Source organism: Spea bombifrons, chromosome 3 (assembly GCF_027358695.1).
Source record: "Spea bombifrons isolate aSpeBom1 chromosome 3, aSpeBom1.2.pri, whole genome shotgun sequence".
NCBI lineage: Eukaryota > Metazoa > Chordata > Amphibia > Anura > Pelobatidae > Spea > Spea bombifrons.
The window spans coordinates 17,295,701-17,322,743 of NC_071089.1; the positions used below are offsets into that span (position 1 = coordinate 17,295,701).

General features: G+C 39.8%; 1 protein-coding gene across 1 annotated transcript in view; it reads left to right on the top strand.

The window, feature by feature from the left end:
• SLX4IP (SLX4 interacting protein) overlaps nucleotides 1-27,043 on the top strand; it is a 62,624-nt gene that overhangs the window by 21,578 nt on the left and 14,003 nt on the right. Inside the window, exons 3-4 of the mRNA XM_053461175.1 lie at nucleotides 10,006-10,095; nucleotides 14,486-14,609. Of these exons, the coding sequence (XP_053317150.1) occupies nucleotides 10,006-10,095; nucleotides 14,486-14,609 (214 nt within the window). The remainder of the gene's footprint in view (nucleotides 1-10,005; nucleotides 10,096-14,485; nucleotides 14,610-27,043) is intronic.

A 27,043-nucleotide genomic window follows, 5' to 3' on the forward strand; every position in this document is an offset into this window, starting at 1 on the left:
AACATATTTATCGCTATACTCCGTGCTAAAATATATCACCAATGTTTATCACCTAGAGAACAGTTTGTTCATCGGAAAGGAAAAAATTGTACTAGTTTTTCTAGCATTATACAGCTCTATGCCCCCCCTAGGCACTGGGAGATTAAGACCCTCATACAGAGAGTGGGGACTTAGGTGTCTAGTTGTATGTTTGTTTGTAGTGACTGCTATAAACTGGAGGAACATTCTGAAAATGTGTCACCCAATGGGGCAAATTATTAGATCATATTGTTTATCAAAGTTAACTCTTTAGACACTGGTGTCTTTACACTTTAGTGTATTGGTTTATTGAACACTTTCATTGCAGTCTGCTATTTGGCTTGAATGTCTCTGCATGCTTTCTCACCCACCACACTGTTCAGGTCCAGACATTTAAAAATGAGAAATATATCATATCATCTGTCAAGTTACACATTTAAGTTTTAAAACTAGCGTGATATATATACGAGTGGGAGTTGACGGGAGAGTGTGCAGAAGAGCAGTGGTTCAACTCCCTGAATTTGCTGTGCATAATATAGGGTCATCCCTGGCCAATCAAGATTCTGCAACATTCTGTTTTTTTGCGTTCTTATACACTGGACTAATACGGCTACCCCAAACTACTGCCTAATGCATAAACCATTCAATAATATGACTTTCAAAAAAGCTCATTGATTTTAAATATGGTTTATATATGGCTATCCAAGCCAATAATGGAGCAGAATCTCACTATGATTGGCCCTTCATCATGTATAAAGTTAAGTCAGTGAGAAGAAATGGACAACCTCTCCTGCTAATTCCCTCAGTAGTGTTGCAGACCTCTGCTTGTGCCATTGATGTCCTTCTTAGTTGTATCATTTTGGGCTATTTTGTCTTCCACCTTACCTTTTACCTATACATTTTACTTGTCAATAGAGTAGCTATTGTATGGGTAAAAAGTTATTTAAACAATTAAATCTAGCCTCTTATCATTATACAGTCATTTATAAAGAACTAAAGACATTGCACATGCACACAACCTACCCCGCAACACAGCCCTGTCAAACCTCTGCACCATGTCTCCGAATGCTATGCGTGCGTGATTGTACACTTTATGTTCCTGTAAAACATTTGACATGTTTAATTTAACACCTCAGGTATAATAAGCACCCATATGCAATATGCTTGCTGAATTGTAGACTAAAGCTACAGTGGAACTTTCTATTAATATGTTCGTGTTTTTATGCACCCACCGTGCAAGTATACGAAAACATGGAGAAGCATATTATGCAATTTTACACTAGTTTTTAATGTTATATAATCACAGCTTACCCATTTCCCTTTATTATATATAGTGCTTTAAAGACAATGGTCATATATGTTATTAAATGTATAGCTGTCTGCTAGAACAGCTTAAAAAAACCGCCAGAGTACACAGATGATGACCTCCAACTCTTTCTTGCTATCTGTGTTATTCTCTTGTGAATCCCATCATGCAGCATGTAGTGAGAGGGACCTCTTTAGAACAAGGACAAAATTCCAAAAGTGAAATCCTTTTTTAACCATTTTCTTTTTGATATATGTAAATCTTGATGCACACAGTAATAAGAAAGGGACCAAAACAAGTTTGTTGTGTAACTCAAATTGTATTAGAAGTCGTTTATTTCGATCACTGCTCAAGTGTTAGGATAAATCACAATAGTGACAATGATGTTAAAGTGCATGGAGGTGTGAAGAAACATTTCTCATCTCTGCTGATGCTTTATTCCTAGAAAAACAGAGGTTGACAGTGGGAAACCGGACTAAAGATAAGGGGCGTTGAAAAGTTGCTTGGGAACCGTCAATGATGTAGAGCAGAGTCCTAATCAGGAAATTAAGAGAAAGGGACTTTGTGTAAATAATGGGCTAAAATTATTTGATCTGTGTCTAGGAATAAAAATAGAACTTCCGCATTATACAGCCATCCTTTACTCATTAATAACAGAGTGGTGATTCAAAGATTACAGCCTAGCTTGCGTTGGCTACAACACTTATCTTAAATGACTTACACATATAATTTCATAAGCATTTCATATAATTTTAAAAAGATTTTTCCTTAAACAGGAAAATGGAGGAAAGATTTCACTCGGTAAGACCTAAGTATTTTCTTAAAATATAAAATAAAAGCAATGAAAATTTGGAAAAGGGAAAACCCAAGTGAATACCATTTTAAATGTATTGTTTAATAATAATAATATTAAAAATCATGTCTGCAAATTTAGATGGAAACTAATAATAGACATAGGATAATAAAAAAAACCCCACAATATATGTTCTAAGTTCAGATATCACTACCTCTCTGACATTTTGTTTCTTCTTTCTTTGTATTCAAACATCTTTTATATATTATTTTGTTTTCTTTTAAATATTGTCATATTTACTGATTTTCTACCTTATATATGTTCTACTTACATTTGTATTTCAGTTTATTCACCTATCTATTTTTTGTTTTATATAGTTTAATAAACCTGTTCATAATAGTATCCTTTTTATATTACCGTATTGGCTCGGATATAGGCCGCCCCCGTATATAGGCCGCACCCTAAAAGTTTGGTGCTTTTTTAAAGAAAAAGTTTTTTTTCTTTAAAAAAGCACCAAAAAAAACATGCTGCCACTCTGCCCCCCCCCCGAGATACGCTGCCGCTGTCCTCCCTCCCCGCGATACGCTGCCGCTGTCCTCCCTCCCCGCGATCCGCTGCCGCTGTCCTCCCTCCCCGCGATCCGCTGCCGCTGTCCTCCCTCCCCGCGATCCGCTGCCGCTGTCCTCCCTCCCCGCGATCCGCTGCCGCTGTCCTCCTCTGCCCCCCCTCCTCGACTTACCGGAGCAGACTCCCGGGTGTCTTGCGGGGCCGGCGAGGGACATCTACGCAATACGCGTATGCAACTTCCGGTACCGGAAGTTGCATGCGCGTATTGCGTAAATGTCTCCCGCCGGCCCCGCAAGACACCCGGGAGTCTGCTCCGGTAAGTCGGGGGTGGGCAGAGGTAAAACGCTTAGATAACCTCCCGTGCCGGCACCCCCCCCCCGTGGGAAGTGCTGGCAGGGGAGGCTGTCTGAGCGTATCGGGGAGAAGGATGCAGGTCCCCTGCACCGCTGCGGGGGATCTGTATCTTAACCCCGCTGCCTGCCCGGCGCCCGGGACTGCATGTCCCGGGCGTCGGGCGCTAGAGCCCGAATATAGGCCGCACCCCCACTTTAAAAACTTAAAGTGGGGGAAAAAAGTGCGGCCTATATTCGAGCCAATACGGTACATCCACAAAAGCAGTTTGGCTGGGTTTAATTTAATCTGCTCTTCCTTAGATTGGTAGGTAAATACAGAAATAGATAGACGTACATACATATGTACACAGATGTACAGTAGATTCTATTTCAGATTCTGTAGCAAAATTCCGATCGCAACATTGCAAGAGGGGAAAATAAGATCAACGCATAGTAAAAGGAAACTCTAGTGCCTGTATGCAGCCCCACCATTAAAAAATGCACGTTAAAGTACTTTATAAGTTCTGCAATATACATTATTTAGCTATCAAATAAAACATTTTAAAAACCTGACCTTTAGAAGAAGCAGCAGCTCCAGAGCTGCAGTTCTCTGCCCCCTCCGGGGTCTAGTTTTCGCACCACTTATGGCTACTTGAAGCAGCTGACAGGAGAGCACTTTCATTGAAATCTATGGGCAACAATTTCTGCACTAGCCTAGATCACTGGAGTTTTGCTGGTGATGATTATAGCAAGCAGGAGATATAGTCAGCCGAATATACTTTTCTGTTTAGTTTGGTGTAAAATAGTTGTGAGACGGATATGTCGGAATGATCCACACAACTTCTTCTTAATGTGTCAAATGTTGTTGCATATGCTCTAGCATGGTGCTTCCTCCACAATCATCCATGTCACATAAAAATACAGAGATGCAGTGGCTCCTGCAACTGCAAATCGGTTGCTACGTGGCTCTTAAATTAATTTTTAAATAACACAGTACAAATCCCCGTATCTGTTTTGGCCAGCTGATAGAATCTCATGCAAATAAATGTAACCCTAACTTGTGGTTTTTGTGGCACTTGAAGAATGCACTGGCTCTGGAGGAAGAGTAAGAGCTTTACTGAGAATAGTTATCAGTATGTTGTGATGAAGCACAACTTTTGTCATCCTTCACCAATGCTCTATCAGCTGTCCCTGACACAGCAGGGATGGAATATGTAGATTCCATGCTTTTCCATTTAACGTTGAGTTGAAACTGTTCAATGACCTTTCAAGTGCGAGCCGTGTGAGGCAAATCACCATTTCCTACTAATGTGTTTGAATGTTTGGTTCCCATGTAAAGATAATTTCAGCAGCCATCTGCAATCTATAACTGGAAATCATCAGATGTGTGCCATGTAGAAATTGGGTAGTAAGTATGAATATATATAAAAGTATTAGTATTAGTGTACTTTTTTGAAACGTTATTATTCTTGTTTTTCAGTTGTCCAAACCTTGTCCTGAAATAATTATTCAAATCAGGTATTGCTCCATGGCAGGAGAAAATGTCTGTTTGTTTTCACATTGTTCTATCTTTCAAAGAATGAATGACAACGGATCTGTCTTGGTATGCTAAAGCATTAAGATTTCCCTTCACGGGAAGTAAGGGTCCAAACTCCTGAAAAACAGCCCCATACCATTATCGCTCCAAACTTTACAGTTTGCACATTGCAGTCAGGCAGATAACGTTCTCCAGGCATCCGCCAAACCATCAGACTGCCACACAGAGAAGCGAGATTCATCAATCCACAGAACACATTTCTACTGCTCCAGAGTTCAGTTGCGGCGTGCTTTACACCGCTCGATCTGACACTTGGCTTTGCACTTGGTCGTGTGAGGCTTGCACACAGCTGCTTAGCTATTGAACCCGATTCCATGAAGCTCCCACCGCACACTTTTTGGGCTGATATTAATGCTAGTGGATGTTTGGGACTCTTCAGCTATGGAATCAGCAGCATTGGCAACTTTTCTGCACCATGTGCCTCAGCAGCCGGTGACCCCTTTCTATGACTTTTCGTGGTCTTACGAGTTGTTGCTGTTCCTAAACACTTCCACTTTCCAATAATACCACTTACAGTTGACCGTGGAATATCTGATCACAGTACCACACTTTAATTCAGAAGGAATTTCTTTTTTTTGCAAATGTTTATAAATTCAGACTTCATGGCTAGGTGCTTGATTTTATACACCCGTGACAATGGGTCTGATTGAAACACCCAAATAATTGTATGTCCCAATACTTTTGTCCATATAGTGTATATCCAAGCCTGACTGTCTTCTCTGGGATCAGTTGCAGACAAATGAAACTTACAAATAACTTACTTTATCCATTTGTTCTATAGTAGTTATGCTATTACTAGCATTCACAAAATGTTATTATTTAGCGGTCTATAAATAGATTTTAATGCCACTTTCGTATCTGCAAATTAAGTCCTAATTTGTATAGATGGTGAAAGAGTGCAGCTCAAAAACTCCACTGAAGACGATTTACATCTTGTGGTTATATGGGATAATACTTCCAAAAATCTATAAGCCAAAAATATGTCCGCATTTCATTCCTTATCTGGTATTATCATCAACATTCATTTCCCAGGATTCTCTTGCTTCATTTTGGCTCTCAGTGTTAAATATAACCATAGGATCCAACACAATACATTGATTTGAATATCACCGGCCTATTGCCGCATCAGTCAGATCGTTTTTTTCACCAAAACAAAACTTAGTTAAAATAATTATATTATGTGGGAAACAGTAGAGTATCACGCTAGTTTTAAAACTTCAATGTGTAACTTGACAGATGATATATTTCTCATTTTTAAATATCTGGACCTGAACGGTTGTGTGGTGGGTGAGAAAGCATGCAGTGACATTCAAGCCAAATAGCAGACTGCAATGAAAGCAATTTTAATTTTACAAGGAAACCAACATTACTTTTACTTATATTGTACCAGCAGATTCCTTAGCGTTGTTACTATAAGAGGCAATACAAATAATTTAAACTCACACACAACAACACATACTGGTACAAAAGGAAAAGAGAGCCGTGCTCTTGCGAGCTTACGCTCTAGTCAGGGGTTGAGGGAGAAGTGAGACAGTGGGAGAGAAGGAGAGAACTACTTGGATAGAGATGAGTTGATCGAATCATGATGATCTGTAGAGGTTGTTGATCATTCAGGCGGCTTAATTAGGAGGCTGGAAAGGTTGTATGCTTCTCAAAAAGGGGTAAAAGTTGCTCTTTACAAAAAAAAAAGTGAACACCTCCTCTTTATTAAATTAGTGGTACATTCACTACTGGAGGCAATAAGTTGGCTGATTCAAGCCAATCAGCTGAATAAGGCTGATTCAAGACATTTCAGGCGTTGAAGTCTTGGAGCCACATTTCAATGTTAAGTAAATTATCATACGTAGAGGAGGCTCAAATTTGGCCTAGCTAGGCACACCTACTAGAGCACGTATCTAAAATATACACCGATCAACATTATGACCACTAACAGGTAAAGTAAATAATACTGATCATGGCACCTGTCAGTGGGTGGGATATATTAGGCAGCAGGTGAACATTTCATCCTCAAAGTTGATGTGTTAGAAGCAGGAAAAATGGGCAAGCCTATGGATCTCAGCAATTTTTAAAAGGGCCAAATTGTTATGGCTTTATAACTGGGTCAGAGCATCCCCAAAACTGCAGCTGTTGTGGGGTTTTCCCGGTCTGCAGTGGTCAGTACCAAAAGTGGTCCAAGGAAGGAAAACCGTGAACTGGTGACTGGCTCATGGGCGGCCAAGGCTCATTGATGCACGTGGGGGGTGAAGGCAGGACCGTGTGACAAATCCAGCAGAAGAGCTACTGTAACTCAAATTGCTGAAAAGGTTAAAGCTGGTTCTGATAGAAAGGTGTCAGAACACACAGTGCATCACAGTTTGTTGGGTAAGGGACCTGGCTGCAGACCAGTCAGGGTGCCCATGACCTCAGTCCACTGCTGAAAGTGCCTACAATGGGCACGCAAGCATAAGAACTGGACCGCGGAGCAATGGAAGAAGGCTGCCTGGTCTAGTGAATCACGTTTCGTTTTATATAACATGGATGGTCTGGTGTGTCTCTTACTTGGAGAACACATGGCACCAGGATGCACCACCTCACAATTTACAGGACTTAAAGGATCTGCTGCTTACGTCTTGGTGCCAGATACCACAACATATCTTCAGAGGTCTAGTGGAGTCCATGCCTCAACAGGTCAGGGCTGCTTTGGAGGCAAAGGGCGGGCCTACACAATAGTAGCTTTGTGGTTTTAGGGTTATGGCTGATTGGTGTGTGTGTGTGTACGCATGTGTGTATGTGTATATATATATATATATATATATATATATTCCATAAATCTTTGTAAGCCGTTAGTGTCATATTAAGACAATGTTTAGCAGCTATAATCTCAAAGACATCCTCTGTGCATTCTCCAGCCTGCACCCGGACACCATACATACTGTTACATCATTGCTATGTTAAGCCTACTGGCATATGAACATGGGGGGAAAAAAACTAGACAGCACAATAGCTACAGCACTCAAGTTTGGAACTAAGGTATATACAAGATCAGTATGTTGTTTTTGATGTGACATTTTAATCTAGAGGGTTTTTTTTAATTACGGTTCATATATAAAGAAGCCAAAATACATTGCCAAACCTCATTATACCCTTTCTTCATTGCTTCTATCTGTGTAGCTTAAAACATTTAAATTGTTTAACAAACATATGGTAAAAATAAACTCCGGTCTTTAGGGTTTGAGAAACCCACACAAATATATACGCAAATAACATTTTTAAATACCTAACTGGAGTATTATGGTGCCTAAACTTTGTGTTACATGACTTTCCAGATATACCTCCTCATTGTATTCACATACAGAAATCTATGATCTACCTTAAAGATACACAGATGATAGCTGGTGAAAATTAGCTTTAAATTGTTAGTATTTTTAATGCTTTTGTCACTAAAAACTGTGTGTCCATTTAGGAAGAAAAGGTTGCGTTCTCTGTTATTTTGTATGTTAGTGATGCTGTGGCATTTGGAAGGGGTTTGACAAATATAATTTTAATTTGGTGTTATAACACCCTTATTGCTATGAAAGAATTAAAGAATATCTTTATAACTCACATATGGGCATTTTTAAAATTTAAGTTTGATGTTAAAATTACGTTGCCATGCCAGCAAAATATGTAAAAACAACTTTGCTTAATTTTATAATACAAGCGTAAACGTTTTTCATTTTCTTATGCATCCAAATTGAAATCATATTTCTGTTACAAGGAGCTTGATTGCATGGAAAACCAGAAACAATACGAGAACAAAGTAGCGTGAATTAACATAGTATGGGACTATGGGCAGTGTGGTTTGTCTCTCCCCCCACTTATTCTGTGTGTTAAAGGACAAACTACATCTAATCAAATTGTTTTATGACTCCTTGGAATACCACTTTGCCCTCGTATAGCAGCTCTATTTGTAATCAATTGATTTGTATTAAAGATATATATTTTTTGAGAGTTACCAGGAGGTCTAATGAGACCCTCAGAATATATGCACAGAAATAGTTCCTATTCATCCCAGTGAGAGCACTTATTGCCAGTGATTGGCAAGTGCTGACAGCGAGGGGGCAGGATGCTACAGCTCTGAATCGCCACTCATTTCCATCATGTAAGCGTTTGTATTCTTCGTTTTTGGTTAGGAAAATAATTCATATTATATTGCTTACAAACTACTTTAATATATGGTCTTTGTTGGTGGGGCTGCAATGGACTGTCCCTTTTATGAAGTTTGTACCTGAAAAGATAGTACATATCTCTTCTTAGTACACAGATGAGAGGGTTAAGTTCATTTTGGATGAAATTACACATCATCTGCAGGGGACTTTATAGAAAATACCATTCATTAATCATTTTTGGAATAGGCCCAATCAAAAAGACCACATTCCTGGACTTTAATTGCATGGTTACCAATAATAGACCAAAAGTTGTTTTCTTCCCACAGGGCCCCAGTTAAGACAAAAAAGGGAGGGGGGTATGGGCTTTTGGAGTGTACGTCTTTTCCAAAGGAGAGACTGCATATAGTAGCTCATATTATGAATACCCCCAAAATGCCAGATGATTTATTTTTCTAGTTTTTTTTCCCCTTTCATGCAAAGTGTTCAAGTATAACAAATAAAACTTGAAAACAATAAGAGAAATCCAGGACACTCACAAAGACAAATTGTGGTTTTCTTTGTTGTTGTTTTTTTAAAAATTCATAAAATCCTTATGATACCCATATTGCTTGAGTTTTAAATATCTTGTGTATGGAAACCACAATAATCTGTATTAAATAAATATATCTGTACGTGTACATACGTTACACACTTTAGTCTTACCATTATGGCTTCCTTGGTTACCTGTTTGCTATCAAGTTGTGAAACTATGTGGCTGGATAAATACCTTCTTCTTAAGTAAGCAAGGTAAAACTGATGTGTTGTGGGGCATAATATATTTAATGTTTTTTTGGGGGTCATCATAGAAAAAGTTGCATAAACTAAGGCTGCATTAAGCTCTCACGCAAGCAACATACAGAAAAAGCAAATGGTGAAAATCATAATGCATGTATATGTAATTGTTCTGTTTAGTAAGAGCACAATTATGGTTCATTCCCCTGGTGTCTCTGGTTGTTTGACAAAGCACATGTAGTTCCCATCCTCATGCGTTCGTCATTGTCTTAATTTACCCCTAATTTTATGAGCTAAATTGAAAAGTTCCAGCTAGCTGATGAATGGATGTAAAACAAATGGTCTGCTGCCTCCAGCTGTGGGTCAAGTCATCATGTAACACGATGTGTTCCTTTTGAGTTTTAAGCTCCAAATGATTCTGGATGGTGGCTTCCTTTTTGTCTGCTGTACATGTGCCTTACAACATCCTGACGGTTTCATCTTTTGTTTTGCAGTGTGGGAACTTTGCTGTTCTGGTGGATCTTCATGTTTTGCCTCAAGGCACCAGTAAAGACACCAGCTGGTTTTCTGACCAAGAGAAGGAGGTACAACAAAACCATTTCAACTTCAAAAGCATCTAGCTGCAGGGAAGAAATTGGACTGCCCAGATTTGTTCAGATCTTATTTTCATTGTTATGTTGAGACTACTGTGAATTATAACTAACCTTTAACGGCTCCTAGGGGACTATTAGACATGTGCTCAGTTTCCCTTTAGTTAATGACTCTCTTTATTTCTGTCCTCATAAATACATTATTTTGCTTATTTATTTTCGTATCTCTCTAGTACTTTTTGCCTCACAATACTAAGTTTCCATAAGGATGACACAATCATAAAAACATCTTTATTTGTTTTATTTTGTAACAATATTATCTAGACTGTCTTGTACTTTTGAATATTCTGTACATAGGAAATATTTTAATGTATATACCATATTGGCTCGATTATAGGCCGCACCCTTAAAGTTTGCTGCTATTTTAAAGAAAATTTATATTTAAAGAAAAAATACACAGTGGAATGGTAAAGCATCATTTTATCTAATGAACAGTAATACATTTATTTTAACATTTTTGGTATCTATTATGCAGTTAGTCAGCATAGGCTATATACAAACAGAATTTTGGAAAACCAATAGCTAGTTTAAGCCCCCCCTAATTCATAATGTACTTATAGATGAGCCCCTCTGCTCCCCTTATATGCCACTCTGCTCCCCAGATATGCTTTATAACCCCTGATATGCCACTCTGCCCCCAGATATTCTTCATGTCCCCATAATATGCCACTTTTCCCCCAGATATGCTTTATGTCCCCCTGATATGCCCCTCTGCTCCCTGATATGCCACTCTGTCCCCCCCTAAATATGTTTTATGCCCCTAGATATGACACTCTGCCCCCCCTGATATGCTTTATGCCCCTAGATATGACACTCTGTCCCTCCTGAAATGCTTTATGCCCCCTAGAAATGCCACTCTGCCCCCCCCAACTTACCAATGCATCCCCAGACCCCCAGGTCTCAGCCGGTGGACGTCTGTGCGTAGACAACCTCTGTCATAGAAGCCCTGGCGGAAGTGCCGGCAGCAGTGGAGGTTCGACTCCTGCAGCGCTGCTGGGGATCCCCCTTTCTGGCAGCCGGCACTTCCACCGGGCTTCTATGGTGCAGCACCGGAAGGTTATGTCACCCCGGCGCTCTGTCACCCCGGCGGAAGTGCTGGCAGCGGGGCTAAATGCAAAAGAACACCTGCCCATGCGTCGGGCGATACGAATTAAGGTAAACCCCGCCTATATTTGGGCCAATACGGTATTTATGGTGGCAACTATCTCAAGCTTAGGTAGCAAACATTGTTAAAAATACCCAGAAGACAAACATATATTAATCGTATCGTGATCACTGTAGTCTGGTACAGTTGTAGTGCCAAATGGTTAATCCTTTTTGTCAAATTCTGTACTACTGAAATACATAATGGAGACTTGAATGTTGATACAAATCCATGTCTAATGTTATTTTAGTTGTTCTGCTTTGAAATTCAGTTTAAATACATTAGGTTTTATTAATAGAGCACCAGTAGATTCACATTAAAATAGTTATATGCTTATTATGTGTGCTTCCCCTGTAGTAATTTTTGAGCAAAGTTTAAGTTCCTGACCCACCCCTCCTATCACACAGGTTCCTCCATACAGGGCTATACATTACAGGAGAGTCTGATTGGGTTTAAAACTAATGTAGTATCACAGACTGAGCTCCATGGTAAATAATACAACCCCTCAACAAGAATTGGGGTACTTTAAAGTAGCGCTGGACTATGTAATATATGGACATATAATGTGACGGAATGCTGAATTGATACTTGAGTTAGGTGTTTTATCTGCTGATTCCCTGCTTGTTACATTAACTTTAGGTACAGCCATACATCTTATCCGGCCATCTGTTCTCCATCTATCAATTCCTTTAGTCGCGCGCAAAGGAGCCACTATGTAGAAACCCGGGATTTCAGTACAAACAGAGCCAATAAAGCATTGGACAAAGTCAGTTCTTGCTGTCTGTGGCATAGCCGAGCAAAACCTGGCAGATTGGTAAAATACAAGCAAGGGTCAGGAACCGGTATGCAGACAAGCCATGATCAGGACAAGCCTTGTCAGGACAGGAGACAGACAGGAGCTGGGGACAGGACACCGGTGGTCTGGACAGGAGACTGATAGGATGGTTGATAAACCAAGGTCAAAACCGGATCACAAGAACAATCACTGTAGCCAAGAAGCACCAGGCACTATCTCAGGCAACTAACAGATGCCTACTGAATGTTTAAATAGTCCTCCAAAACCTCTGGGGTAAAATTGAAGCAGGGAAAGCATCAGCGTCTTTAAGGGGAGGCTGTACAAAACCTGGAACTACCATTTCCCACGTACAGCAGCAACTCTAAACACACATGCGGATGCGTGCAAAGTCTGACTTCCGGTGGCCATTTTGGATTCACGGAGAGTGAATCTGGCGCATCAACCCAGGAGCACTCCTCTGAACCATAGCCCAACCAGTGGACAAGGTACTGCAATCAACGTCTGCAAAAACCTGGATTCGAGGATGGACCCCACTTCATGCTCGTCAGGACCATGGACAAGGGTCGGAGCAGGAGCAACGGCCAGAGAACAGAGTGTAAGAGACATCATTGATCTTGGATAGAATCTTGTATGGCCCAATGTATTTGAGACCCAGGGTTTTGGAGTCCTGTTAAAGGTCAAATATGAACAAGGTCAGTTCTTACTGTCTGTGGAGTAGCCCAGGAAATCTTGAACAACTAAACAGAGTCCTCAGGAGAAAATTTAGGCGTAAGAGAGCAATTCCTATCTGCTGCCCTTTTTTGCATCACCTTGGCCTTGGAAATGGTAGCTAAAATAGTCTTCCAACGGTGAGTGAGATTGCGAAAGTGGTGATCAGCCGCTGGATTATCATAAGGGAGAAAACCAGAGAGCCAGGGATGAGGTTTGTAGCCTGGAGCCATGCTGAAGGGAGTGGTTTTCAAGGATTTGTGAAATGAACAATTATAGGAAAGGAAGAAGAGATACCCAGTTAGATTGATCGGTAGAGACTTACAAGTGTAGATATTGCTGAAGAACCTGGTTGGTCCTTTCAGCTTGCCCATTAAATTCAGGGTGGTAGGCAGAGAAAATCCCTAACTGGCCCACAATCAGAGGTAAAACTCTGTGGAACCCCATGCAAACGAACAACTTCTCTCAGGATGATCTCCGCAAGTTCTTTGACCTGAGATAAATTGTCACACACGAAGGACCCACTTTGCAGGAACCATAGATTTCAGTACAGACAGAGCCAATAAGGCATTGAACAGTCAGTTCTTGCTGTCTGTGGACTAGCCCGGGGAAAACTAGCCCGGGGAAAGCTACTCAAGGGGGTGGAGCCTCAATTAGACTAGGGACCACTGGTATACACTGGGAGACATACAGGGATGTCACACCAGGTGGCACAAAGACGGAGAACGAGCCAAGGACTGGGCTGGAGAAGGATAGGTTGGTCAAATACAAGTCAGGGTCAGAAACCTGTATGCAGACAAGGCGTGGTCATGAAACGCCGTGGTCTGGACAGGAGATTGAAAGGATGGTTGGAAAACAAACTGAGGTCAAAGCCAGATCACAAGAACAAGCAATCACTGTAGCCAAAATGTACCAGGCACTATCTCAGGCAACAAACAAATGGCTTATGGATGTTTAAATAGTACTCAAAATCCCTGTCTCTGGAGTGGAATCATGGTGCATCATGGCGCTTGTGTGGCTTGAGAGGCTTTGCGAAATCTGGAAACGCCATTCCTACGTACAGCAGGAACTCTGTGACTCCCGGCATGGCAGCCATGTTGGATTCACAGGGAGTGTCCAGGCGGCAGTGTGCATAACGCCCCCCCCCGCAAACCTGTCACTTCAAGTATGGATCTCTCGCTGAAATTGTACCGAGAAGGTGAACATCAAATTTTAAATGAGGATGGAAGCTGTGCTGGGAATCTAAATCGCCGCATCTCGTTTGTTTGCTAATTTATGGCATGAAACAAATAAATTGGCAGATTTTATGGTTATCATGGTATAGTGCAGTAGTGTGTTTTTAGGTTGAATATGGGTGCAGTGGCCTGTTAGGTTGAATATGGGTGCAGGTTGCCAGATCTGAGGGGTATTAGTCGCTGGTCATCTTAACTAAGGGCCTGCGGTTTGGTGATTGGCCTTTGGCCATACTAGATTCTCCATGAGCCTGTTGGTGGAATCAAAGATGTGCAAACCTTTGTAGTATTGTTTCCTTAAGAACTAATGCAGAGCTCTGCACAAGAAGATGGGCAGCTGAACAGTTAAAAACAATATTTTGCTATATACATAGGTTCTCTTTACACCCATTGTGCATGCATGACACAGTGACATATAGATCTCATGATTTATGTGATTTCCAGGAAGTCTGCAAGTTACTAAAAGATACAGTTGATGCCAGAGTGAGACAACACATTGAAACCCGCAGACAGCAGGGTCAGGTGAAGCACAAAGAGTACTCCCAGTCCAGTCCACTGTTTTTAAAAGGTAAGCAGAAACATTTCCTTAGTGTACTTAAAGGGGAGCTGTCACCATCACATATTTTAGCAGTATATTAAAAATATCTGAAGCTTCTATGTTATTGAGTCCCTTGCATAATAATTAAGATGATTGCTCCCATGGTATACATTTAAAGTGCCCTTTCTAATTCTAATATATGTATTGCATTTTATTAAACTGTAAATAACAATAAATAGGCATATTTGGTATCTAGATATATAAATGTGGTATTTGGGGAAGGTGACACATCCATTTTCATGTCATTTCAATTTTTCCCCGCCTTTCAGAAATAACATATACTATACAAAAATCAATTGGAATGTACTATGAAATTCTTATAAATTAAAATTTTTTCTCTATAATGTTTTGTTTTACTTTCCTGTGTCCATTGTAGTAATAAATACGACATCATTTGGAATAGTGAGTCTTTTATTAAACATGTCATTTGTTATTAGAACTCTGCCTTGTTAATATTGAACTATAGTTTCAAAGGCCACATTATTACTTTAGTCTCTAGGCTTTGGTCAGTACTACAAAGATATCAGAGGAAGATTGCTTGCCACTGAAATGGACACCAACATTACTTTTGATATAATATTTAACCCAAGGGAGTTATCCCTTGTTGTGGGTAAACCATGCAAAAAAGGCTTTGGAACATTTGATACATTTGTTCTGTGTTGCCTGAGGCATAGGCATATTACATATTTAGATGACCTAACATTCTCTGTCATTCACGCAGACTAAGCAGACCTGTTGTGGTCTGAAATCCAGACTAATGTATGAAACATTGATTGTCATATTTCCTGGGATGCCATGAGAGAACTTTGGGTGCAAAAAAGTGCTAAAACACTGGAAGAATACCTAACATTCACCATTAAAGAAACACTTTTTAGCAGTCCCTAAATCATACCTTAACATGTTAACGCTTGTATGACCTGGGAAATTCTGGGTGATTGTACTTAAAAGCAGTCTGTGAACAATTTTGTGTGCGTTTTCATTTTGTCTCGTATGTCTACACCTTCTCTACATAAATAATAGCAAATGTTCAAATGGGCCAAAAACGATGTGAGCTAATTTGTTGGTTCGTTTTTCACCCATTTGTTTTCAAGCAGTGAATTACGTTTACTGGCCATTTGGTCCAGACAAAAATGGGGAGGCATTTTTAATTCGGGTATGAAATTTGTTGCCCAGTGCCCCCATTCACTCTCACACTCTCATTTTTGCTTGCTCTCACACGCTAGTTCATCTTCTCTCCCTTATCTTTCATTTTCTATTTTCGTCTGCATCTCCGTGGACATGACCTTACGTGAACCAAAATTGAGGGGTTTACGGCGACGTCCTCCACAGAGATCCGGAGGAACATAGAAGAGAAAAGATAAAGGAGAGAAGATGAAAGAATGTACATAGTTTGATCCATTTACTTCTTTCAAACTTTTTGCTCGATGTGGACCGGATGGGAGCGCAGAACATGTGAGGTACAAAAATAAATAGAAACACGCAATCGTGTAATATGGCAAAAAATATAAAGCAGTGTGAAGAGTCCTGTTCTAGTCCTAATGTAACAGAAATGGCCAACAAGACAATTGAAGGGAGGTCATGTTTCGCGCACACAGCCCAGATAGCTGAGCAGCATCGCACTTCAAGCTTTTGCAGGTTTCTTGTATCAATGTTACACACCTTAATGCTGCTATTTACACATCCCCTTATGGGTACTTAAAAAACAAACACCATTCATTTGGAGAAGCAATCCTGCTGTTCTTTTTTATGATTCATTTTTTGTTCATTTTTAGTATTATTCTTTGGTCTTGTTAATGTACTATAATAATGTAATTTCTTTTTTCATTTTTAAGACATACCATTCTTATTGTTGGAATTTGCACCTGCGTCTTTGTCCATAAGTACTGTATTTCAGTATACAGTATTTGTTGAATGGACTAGACATCCGTGGAGAGAGGAAAGGACCGAAGGACTAGTCCCCAGTTTATTAACCCAAGGACCAACAAGTTGTTGGTTAGGTGGAACCATGGGACTAGGAGTCCCTACCTTTGCATGTAGCAGGACTAAGGAACTTGGCATTCATTGGCTTTGTATAAATTATTACCCCTTCGTGTTCAGTTTCTTTTTTCCCTCCAGGGAATGATGCAACACTCTGGTTCTTTATTACATGTAATTTAGACACAAATTCCACATTTCCAAAAACCACAATTGCCACTCACTCAACACATCTCAGTGTCCTTTGTTAGAAAAATGACATACTGCTTGAGTCAGTAAAGTAGCGCTCTGTGAGAACAATCAATAGACACTTGAATACTCAACCTATTAGGAAACCGTTGCACTGCCCAGGGCAGAATGGAAACATGATACCGTGAAAACATCACAGTATAGGCACATTTAAATACATACGTAAGAGAGGATTTTAATCACTTTTTGTATCTTTTTATATTAGGAATTTGCCTTGGAAGGCAAATCTGATAACATTGTCATCCAATATATTATTTTCCGTGATCATCCTTCATGATGTATTAAGCCCTCAATAAAAAAAAAATTCATATGCTTTTGAAGGCATTTATTAGCTGGTGTGAACTGGACAGGCTGCGAGTGCAGTGAAGGATGAGACAGAAAGGGAAGGAAATTGCTGGATCAAGGACAGTTTAGCTCAGCAAGAACAGCAGGGAAAATATTATGTGACTCAGATATGCAGTTTTGCCGGGAATACTTTCACCAAGAGTTTCTTTATTTACTTTGGCTAGTTTGTGCCACGGGCACAGCTTTAATTATAGCATTAAGGGTTTCCCCTTAAACAGGGGACCCTGTAGGATCATACAGTAGCTGTTAATGGGAATCTGGCTACACTGTTTCATGCACTAATGTGGTATGTCTCAATTATCTTTTGATACAGCTAATTACCTTCTTATAATTCTAAGTTGTTTTTAAATGAATATTCACTATGATGTTGAGTCTGGCCAGTCTGCCTGTAGTAGAGGAATGGCCGCACACAGGTTACATTAGTCAAAGTGGGTAGTTGCTTCCTGGGCAGGTCTGATTTAAAGCAATATGCCGTGCATTCCCTGTTCCGAGGGCACTGTTTCAGTCCTGGGTTCCCTAAGTGGGCTTGTTGTGTGGTCTGGTGTGCTGGTGACCAGTGTGTGCTGCATGGAATCTGTGTTCATTTTGTTTTGTAATGTTACTAAGACATTTGGCTGGACTTGCTCTCTACATTAATTGTTGCCAGCCATCTAGTCTACTGTTTAGCAGAGGGCTAAGTACCCACAGATACAATATTTAATATAAACAAGGTCTCCCAATTCATGCTAAATATTTGGTGGATTTTTTGGCATCTTGTTTACATAAGGTGTTTATCTATTGTCAATATGCATAAAGTTTAATATTTTTGAGATATGCATAAGGCATGTAGAACCCTTATTCATTTTAGTGGGTCAGCAGTTTATCAGTAGTAGGAAAAAAGAGGTGCCCCTAGGGGGGGAGTTCTTACCTTCCAAGTTCTAAAATGTACCGACTGCTTTTAGAGTAACAATACATTTTCTTTATATGAAGAGTGATGAAAGCATCTGGTTTCAAAGCATTTTGAAATAAGATATATAATTTGTTGTTATGATAGTAAAACAGGTGTTCAATGCAATTCTTACAATTCTTCATTCTGTAACACCTTGTTTGTCCTTTGTAGTTGTTATTGATTCATATTATATGTCTCATATAATGTATAGACTTGATGACAGACGTGACTGCTGTCAAATTTACATTGTATGCTATGAATTGATCCTATGGATTAGAAAGTTGTGAGCAAGACTCTCTTTGCCTTATGTATTGGCTTGTCAATTTATCATACCCCATACATTCTGTCAGACCCTGTGTAAACTGTCAACACTATATATATATAAGTGATAATAATTATAATACAAGCATCATTTCTATATGTAGAGTTGGGTCTTCTCTTCCCATTCCTCTTAGTGGTGGGCCTCTCTAATTATGCAATTTCTTAGGAAAATATCAGATATGGTACGAAAACAGCTTTAAAATGTACTCTGGCTTTGGGGACCCTGTTTGGTAGTTGACCCAACAATGACCATCGTATAAAGGAACCCCAAACCCAACATGGAAGTACCCTTGCAGAGGCTTCTACAATCACATACTCCCTTCCTATCATTCACTCCATCCAAACCATGTAACTTCTAGCTGTCTACTAGCCCAATGTCCTTTATCGGTTCTTTTTTTTAGGCTTTACTCCTATTGCTGGGCATATAGTAAGGAGATGTCATGCAAAAAAAGCTATATAATTTATTTTACATCTGTGTAGAAGATAATGGGAATAGTTTCCCTTTAAAATATGCTTTCTCTTGTTTTGCATATATGTCATATGATTAGCAGTGGTTTCCAATCAATGAACATTTTAGGAAATTTTGCATGTTTTGAGTTCATCCAAATCTGAATAAAATGATTAATTCCTCAAGCTTCAGAATATCAAAGAAGGCAATTAAACTAAGTAGGACTTTAAGTTAAACCTTTATGGTTTGTATGGAAATCCTGTAGTGAGATGCAAAAAAAGTTATTAAACAAAGGTCTTTCTCTTCGTGCATGCTGTGACATGTATGAATCTGGGTTAAGCATTTCTCACCAAAAATTGGAAGTAGATACTGAATCTGGATGAGAACGTTCTGAGTTGAAAAGCTTGAAGCAGAAGTTTTTCATAGTCATCAGGGCATTAAACTCAAATAAGCGAAAGTATTTGATATAATATGATGCACAATATTGTGACAGACTGGCTTTTCCCATCCCTATTTTCACAGACATTAACAGGAGCCATTATGTCAATCAAAATGAATGAATGAGCAAAAAAACACATTCTTCAGTATTATTTTAAACCATTTTTTCATAGTATTTCTATTCAGTACTTACAAAGAAAAAAACACCTCACAATAGTTTCAGTGTTTTGTAGCAAATCTCATGGATGAAATTATAAGAAACCTGACAATTCTTAAAAATAAGAATTTACATAATTGCAACCAGAAGCTTGACCTGGAAGTGAAATGTTGTGAACTTTTAGTGGCATGGTTTCCTTCATGCACTGTGTAGGGTGTGAGAAAGTCATAGAATGGTTCTCTCAGATCACGTCTCCTTAACAGCTATAAAACTTAATTAATATCATAATATCATACAGTACGCATTAACGATAATTAAGTGCATAGGGTAATCTAGTCATCTATATAGATGTATCCAGTATTTCAAAAGTTCACAAAATCCTTTCCTATATCTTCTCTTGTGATGCTTATTAAAATGTTATTATTAGGTATAACTCTTTGCTGTAAAGCGCTGCAGAGTCCATTGGCCACATTAAAAACAGAGACCAAATGCCTAAAGTAGCATGCCATCTGTGCCTGTGATTTTTACATGGCAAGTCCAAGATATGCTGTCCCAGAGGGTACCCTGTCTTCTCTATAGGGGGCAGCAACTGGATTGGGAAGATGGCACTAGATGTGTATAGGGATGCTCTGAAGCTGAGTGACGCTCTTCAGTTAGGGTGGGCAGGTGGCCATACCTCATGCTCTGCCCCTCAATGCCCCTAACATCGGTGTGCTGATTTGGACACCTAACATGTTGAGGGGGAAATGGGTTAGTTAGTGTAATGAACCCTAAATGTATGATATTATAAATGTGAAAAATTTGCATTAAGACTGGTATACATATTTCCAACACATGGTGGACCTTTTAATCTCGAGTACAATAATGATGGAAATGTAGGATTTGGAAGCTAGGTAGTCCCAGTTTTTAAGTAAATCCAACTACTGTAAACAGCCCATATCATAGCTGGAATGGGTGTGGTTTGGAGGCCCACCTCTTACTGACATCACATCCGCTTCTGGAGGCACAAGGGGGAGCATGGCCCTCAGCTTGCCGTGCCTGGTGCAGCTGCCCCTCTTGCCCTGTGGAAGTTATGACCCTAGCACAGGTAACCTGGTAGGTTTGTGCTCCAGTTTGTTTTACATGCCTGATGTGTAATGGGAACCTGCCCTGTTCTCTATATTCTCAATTCCTGATATATCAGACCACACACTATTGTGTAGGCCCCCTTTTGCCTCCAAAACAGCCCTGACCCTTCAAAGTATGGACTCTGCTAGACATCTGAAGGTGTGCTATGGTGTCTGGCACCAAGACGTTAGCAGCAGTTCCTGTAAATTGTGAGGTGGAGCATCCCTGGATGCATCCTGGTGCCATGTGTTCTCCAGGTAAGTGATGCACATGCACCTGGCCATCCACATGATGTAAAAGCAAATATGATTCATCAAACCAGGCCACCTTCTTCCATTGCTCCGTGGTGCAGTTTTTTTTTATGCTCATGTGCCCATTTCAGCAGTGGACAGGTTAGTATGGGCACCCTGACTGGTCTGCGGCTATGCAGCCCCATACGCAACAAACTGTGTGTTCTGACAGAACCAGCATTAATTTGAGCTATCTGTTGCTCATCTGTTGGATTTGACCACATGGACCAGCCTTTGGCCCCCACATGCATCAATGAGTGTCGTCCATGACCCTGTTTCCTTCCTTTGGACCACTTCTGATAGGTAATGACCGCTGCAGGCCGGGAACACCCCACAGAAGATGCTCTGACCCAGTTGTCTATCCGTTACAATTTGGTCCTTGGCAAAGTCATTCAGATGCATATGTTTGCCCATATTTTCTGCTTCTATCGCATCAACTTTGAGGACCAAATGTTCACTTCCTACCAATTATATCCCACCCACTGACAGGTCCCATGATAACAAGATTTTCAGTGTTATTCACTTCCCTGTCAGTGCTCATAATGTTATGGCTGATTGGTGTATATTTGTTATGTATAACACATACATAAAAAATATATAAAACTGCCCTGTTTAAATTGTACAGCGCTGCATAATTTGTTGGCACTTAATAAATAAAAGATTACAATAATAATAAGTGCTGCATCTTGGCTGTGAACAAGACTAGCATTGCCTAGTACTATTTAAAAGTACACATTCCATGAGTTATTTTCCTCTGGACTGTTTATTTATGTTTTATACCCAGTAAACCGCATAGTTTTGAACAGGGAGACTGTATTCTTATTGCACTTAAATGACATTTACATTGGCACAGCGTGTCTAATGGGAACTATGCATTTTCTATATATATATATATATATTTTTTATTATTGGAATGCAGCTTATATGATAGCTTACAACCTTTACAAATGGCCCAAGAAGGACACTTGTTTTGGGGGGTGTGGTCAGGGGTGGGGTACCACCAAAACTCTTAATGTGACTTTCTGTCCTATTTACAGGCTAGGTCACTGACGCCTGTGTGCAAAATATTTTTTGGCACCCCCAAACAAATATTGCCCAACACCCAGATTGCACACATGGGAACTGCCACCTTTCTTTCTCCTCCTCATTATCTCTCCCATATATGTTTTTTTTTATTTCAATATTCTTACTACTTCTCCCTCCTTTCTCACCATCTATCCTCCCCCTTTCTTATTCACTTACCTTGCTGAAGCCCAGCAGTGGGGCACAGAGGCTTCACGCTCCCAGATGGACACTTTGGAGTTATTTAATACTAACGCATATACTTTCGCGATTACTTTTTACTTATTGTAAATTTACTAAAAGGAAATGCGTTATGGTTCTGATATTTAAAAAAATCTTATTGTTGTCCTAATTTTGACGATTTTTTTAATATATTCATAGGTAGAATCCACCCAGCCTCATACAATAGATATCTTATGTCACCCATCAGGAACACGTTGCCACATTCAGCTTGTGCTGAAACAAGCTTGAAGTGATAGGGTTACTTTTCTTTGGCTTTCTGCCCTTGATAACTTTTCTTTTCTGACACAGATTGAATGCTCATTTCAATGCTATTTAAAGATTACTTCCCATGCATTCCATGTGATATGATTTTATGTTTCTGTGAAACCATTATATCTTGCCAAAAAAGCCAGTTACATGTCAGTTTTGTTTTGTTTACAAAAAATCCTCTTATCCAAAGTCACTTAGAAAATATCCATGCACTGAAAAACGATACAGTATTTATGCAAATAAATGAAGGGTGAGGTGCATTAATCTAGAATGAGGATTCAGAGTTCATAATAGCAGATTTGTAAATGTAGATCAACATTTTCCCCATGCACAGTAAAATAGTATGCCAAGTTCCAGGTTCATATGGATTTCTAGTAAAGCAGGGTCATGTGTATGCTTGGAATTTATGCTGGAACAAGATCCTGGAATCTAATGTATTGCATCTTGAGATATTCCTGCATGGGAGGAATAGGCAAAAAGCATAAGGGATAGGTAATGAGACAAGAGTTTGTCCAGAAAACAAGCAGGTAGTTGGTAGAGTTATGGAGCCATGTCTGGAGGCACGCATATGGTACAGTCAAACACAAATATGGAAATGTTCTGATTAAGCAGAGTGAATTTTTTTTTTAAAGTCTTTAATGTAGAATGACCACATTTGAGATCCATATTCATCTCAAAGGTGTTCAATATCGTTAAGGTCAGGGCTCTGTGCAGGCCACTTGAGTTCTTCCACACCAGACCTTGTTTTATGTACAGGTACACAGTCATACTGGAACTGGAATGGGCCTTCCCCAAACTGGTACCACCAAGTTGGAAGCATACGATCATCTAAAATGTCTTTGTATGCTGTAGCATTAATATTACCCTTCACTGGAACTAAAGGCCCTAGTCTAAACCATGCAAAACAACCCCAGTCCATTATCATCCCTCCACCAAACTTTACAATAGGCACTATGCATTCCAGTATGTAGCATTCTCCTGGCATCCCCCAAACCCATCAGACTTTTGGATAATTAAGCGTGATTCATCGCTCCAGAGAACACGTTTCTACCTCTCCAGGCAACCCTTGGCATTGCACATAGTGACCTTTAGCTTGTGTGCAGCTTCTTGGCCATGGAAACACATTTCATTAAGCTCTTGGCGCACAGTGCTTGTGCTGATGTTGCTTCCAGAGGCAGTTGCTACTGTCTATCTAGCAATGGAGGGTAGGTGCTCAGCTGCAGCAAACTTTACTAACTTTTTAAAAATCTCTAAGCAGCCATACCTTCCTCTACCTTGTGACTTCCTGCATCTATTTAAATGGATGGTGCTTGGCTCTTTGCAGAGTGTCCTCCGTGCAACTTCTCTGAATTTGTTTTCCAGGTCCCATTATCCTTCTATACCTTCTCCTGTTTGGATTGCTCTACCATATTTGACCTTGGTCTGTCTAGTCTGCGGTGGTACTGCCTAACCGTACATGGACTACTGACTCTGACTACCCTAATGTGTATGACTTCGGTCTGCTACTGCCTGACCTGTTTGCTCTGCTGATCTTGCTTCCTGAACCTGCCTGTCCTGACTCTTTATTTTCTTATCCTGCCTACAACATTTAGGGTACAGTTTCAAAGCCTGGCGTTGGTTTTTTCTGCGCAAGGCTTCAGCTTCCCTGCGGGCTGGATCAGGTGGGCCATTCATACCTAACAGCTACAAAGGACAGGGGATTTGTATACGCCTCAACAGTACCAAACGCTTCCACACGGGTTTCTGATCATATCTGCTGGGCCACATAGAGACTATTCAACATCTGTAGGATAAACAAGCAAATTAAAACAACAAAATTAAAAACTAGACAAAATAGAATGTGCTGCCCGTCCCATTCCCCAAATCATCTGTAGTTAACCTGCCAGTGGCAAGTTTAATGTCACTGAGCTCTTAAGTTGTACTGTCAATGTTTGTCTATGGAGATGGCTATGTTGCTGATTTTATACACCTGTTAACAATGGATGCAGCTGAAACGTGTAAACTCAATAATCAGGGCGGTGTCCTCATATAATTTTTATAAATATACATGGCCCTTCACTAATATTGGCACCCTTGGTAAATTTGAGCAAAAGAAGGCTGTGAAATTTATCTTTATTGTTTTCTTCAAAAAAATATACAAAATATACTCTGCTCTCATGGATAGCAAACACAACACAACTTGAAACCCTTCCAAAGTAAGTACACTTTATGATTCAAAAGCTTATAGAACCACCTTTAGCAGTAATAATTTTCTGTATGCCTTTTTAAGTCTCTCACAAAGATCGGGTTGAGGTCTGGACTTTGACAGGACCCTGCAACACCTGGATTCTTTTTCAGCCATTCTGTTATAGATTTGTTGGTTTGCTTGGGATCATTGTCCTGTTCCATGACCTAATTTCGGCCAAGCTTTTGATTCTAGTATACTTTGGTATACAGAGGAGTTCTTGGTCGACTCAATGACTGCAAGGTTCCCAGGTCTTGTGGCTGCAAAACAAGCTGAAATCATCACCCCTCCACCACCGTGCTTGACAGTTGGTATGAGGTGATTGTGTTTTGTTTTCGCTGTGCATTATGGCCAAATATCTCCACTTTGATCTCGTCTGTCCAAAAGACATTGGTCCAGAAGTCTTGTGGTTTGTTCAGATGCAACTTTGCAAACCTAAGCCCTGGTGCCATGTTCTTTTTAGAGAGAAGAGGCTTTCTCCTGACAACCCTTCCAAACAAAAACCATACTTGTTAAGTCTTTTTCTAATTGTACTGCCTTGAACTTTAACATTTAACAAGCTGAGGCCTGCATAGTCTGAGATGTAACTCTTGGGTTGTATGCAATTTATCTGAGCATTGCACGGTCTGACCTTGGGGTTAATTTGCTGGGACGTCCACTTCTGGGAAGATTGGCAACAATCTTGAATGTTTTCCAATTTTGAATAATCTTTCTCGCTATAGAATAATGGACTTTAAATTATTTGGAAAATGGCCTTATAACCCTTGCTTGTCCTCCCGAACGCTCAAGGCCAGCAAACCGCTAAAACTTTGGCTTTGATAGAGGTGGTCAAACTTGCTGATGATCAGTTAATAAAGGGCATTTGATTAGCAGCACCTGTCTGCTACTTAGCATCTTAATTCCTATGGAAGCAGCACTTAGCAGTACATAGTTTTTAACACATGGCTTCTCCATTTTGGCTTTATTTTTGTTGAATAAATCATGAGTGTATTTACCTAATTTTTAGACCTGCTAAGGAACAGTGATTGTTAAAGAGGGTGTACTTTCTTTTTCACATGACTATATTTAATTTTGTTTTTAAAAAAGTTATAAACCTGTGATGTGTTTGCAATTGTTTGATATCCATGAGAGCAGGGTATTTTTGTGTATTTTCTTTTTTTTCTTTGCTTATATTTACCAAGGGTGCCAATATTAGTGGAGGGCCGTATATATCCATTCCAGTGGCTCCACACTAGGTCTACCCGTCACCACAGTCCCTTATCAATTATGCAAGTCTTTTCTCCTTTACCTGTCCATTTATGTTGGTGGCACATATATATAAATGCATTAAAAATAAAAATACACAGAAAACACAGTGTGATACTTAAGGATGTAACTATTATTATGAAGCTCCTTACCTGCCTGGCTGTCTTTTTTCTGCTGGTGTCAAGAACATGTCCTGTTTGTACAGTATATCTTATTAGGCCAATACTCTTGTCCTGAAGAAGACTCGTCTGGATGCTACAACAGAGTTAAGCAGGTGCCAGATTTTTCCGAGTCACAAACACCTGCCAGGCAACTTCAGATAAGTGAAGCTCAGAGGCATTTTCCCAGGCTTCCAAATGAATGGTCACTAATAGCCGTGGGAGAAGGCTTTCCACTGTTATACATTGTACCACAGACTCCTTTTGGCAGCCATGTGGAATATCGAGTCAACTTGGCTGTGACTCCACTGGAAAACAAGTGTTGCTGGATAGTTTTACAGTCAAAAAACTCAGTGTCTGATATTTCCTCTTACTGTCCTGGGAGTATGAATTATAAGCAGGGCAAATTAACCACTCCCTTTAAACTATTACTCATCCAAAACATTCAGACTTTTAAATACAAGCTTACTTTCAATAAAACCCCAATCTTCCTTCATCACATTTCAACATCTGCAGTACTAACACAGTAACGTTTAGGAGCCTTAGACATAGTGCTCGATTGTACAGCACATTGCAGGTAATGGAAGCTGCTATTGCGCTAAATCTTGTAAACGGTTTTTATCTTAACAAAGAACACAAAATGCTGTGAGTACATTCTAGAAAGGCAAATGTCTATAGAGTAAATTTACAGCTATGTGGCATGTATGAAATGCATATTACCTTATCACTCCTTCAGTGTAATTTTAGATGGGCAACATTTAAAGCAAGTCTGTCAGCTAGAAAGCATTTTTCATTAATCTTTATAACGTGAGATGCAAAGAAAATATTCTAAAAAATGTTAAACGTAATAATTGTTAAGCATTTTTTGAGATTATTTTACAGAATTGAACCTAGCTTCTAGAGTTTTTTTTAAAGGTGGATACCTTGAACGGATCATTTGACAAACTCTGATTTTAGAACCCTAGA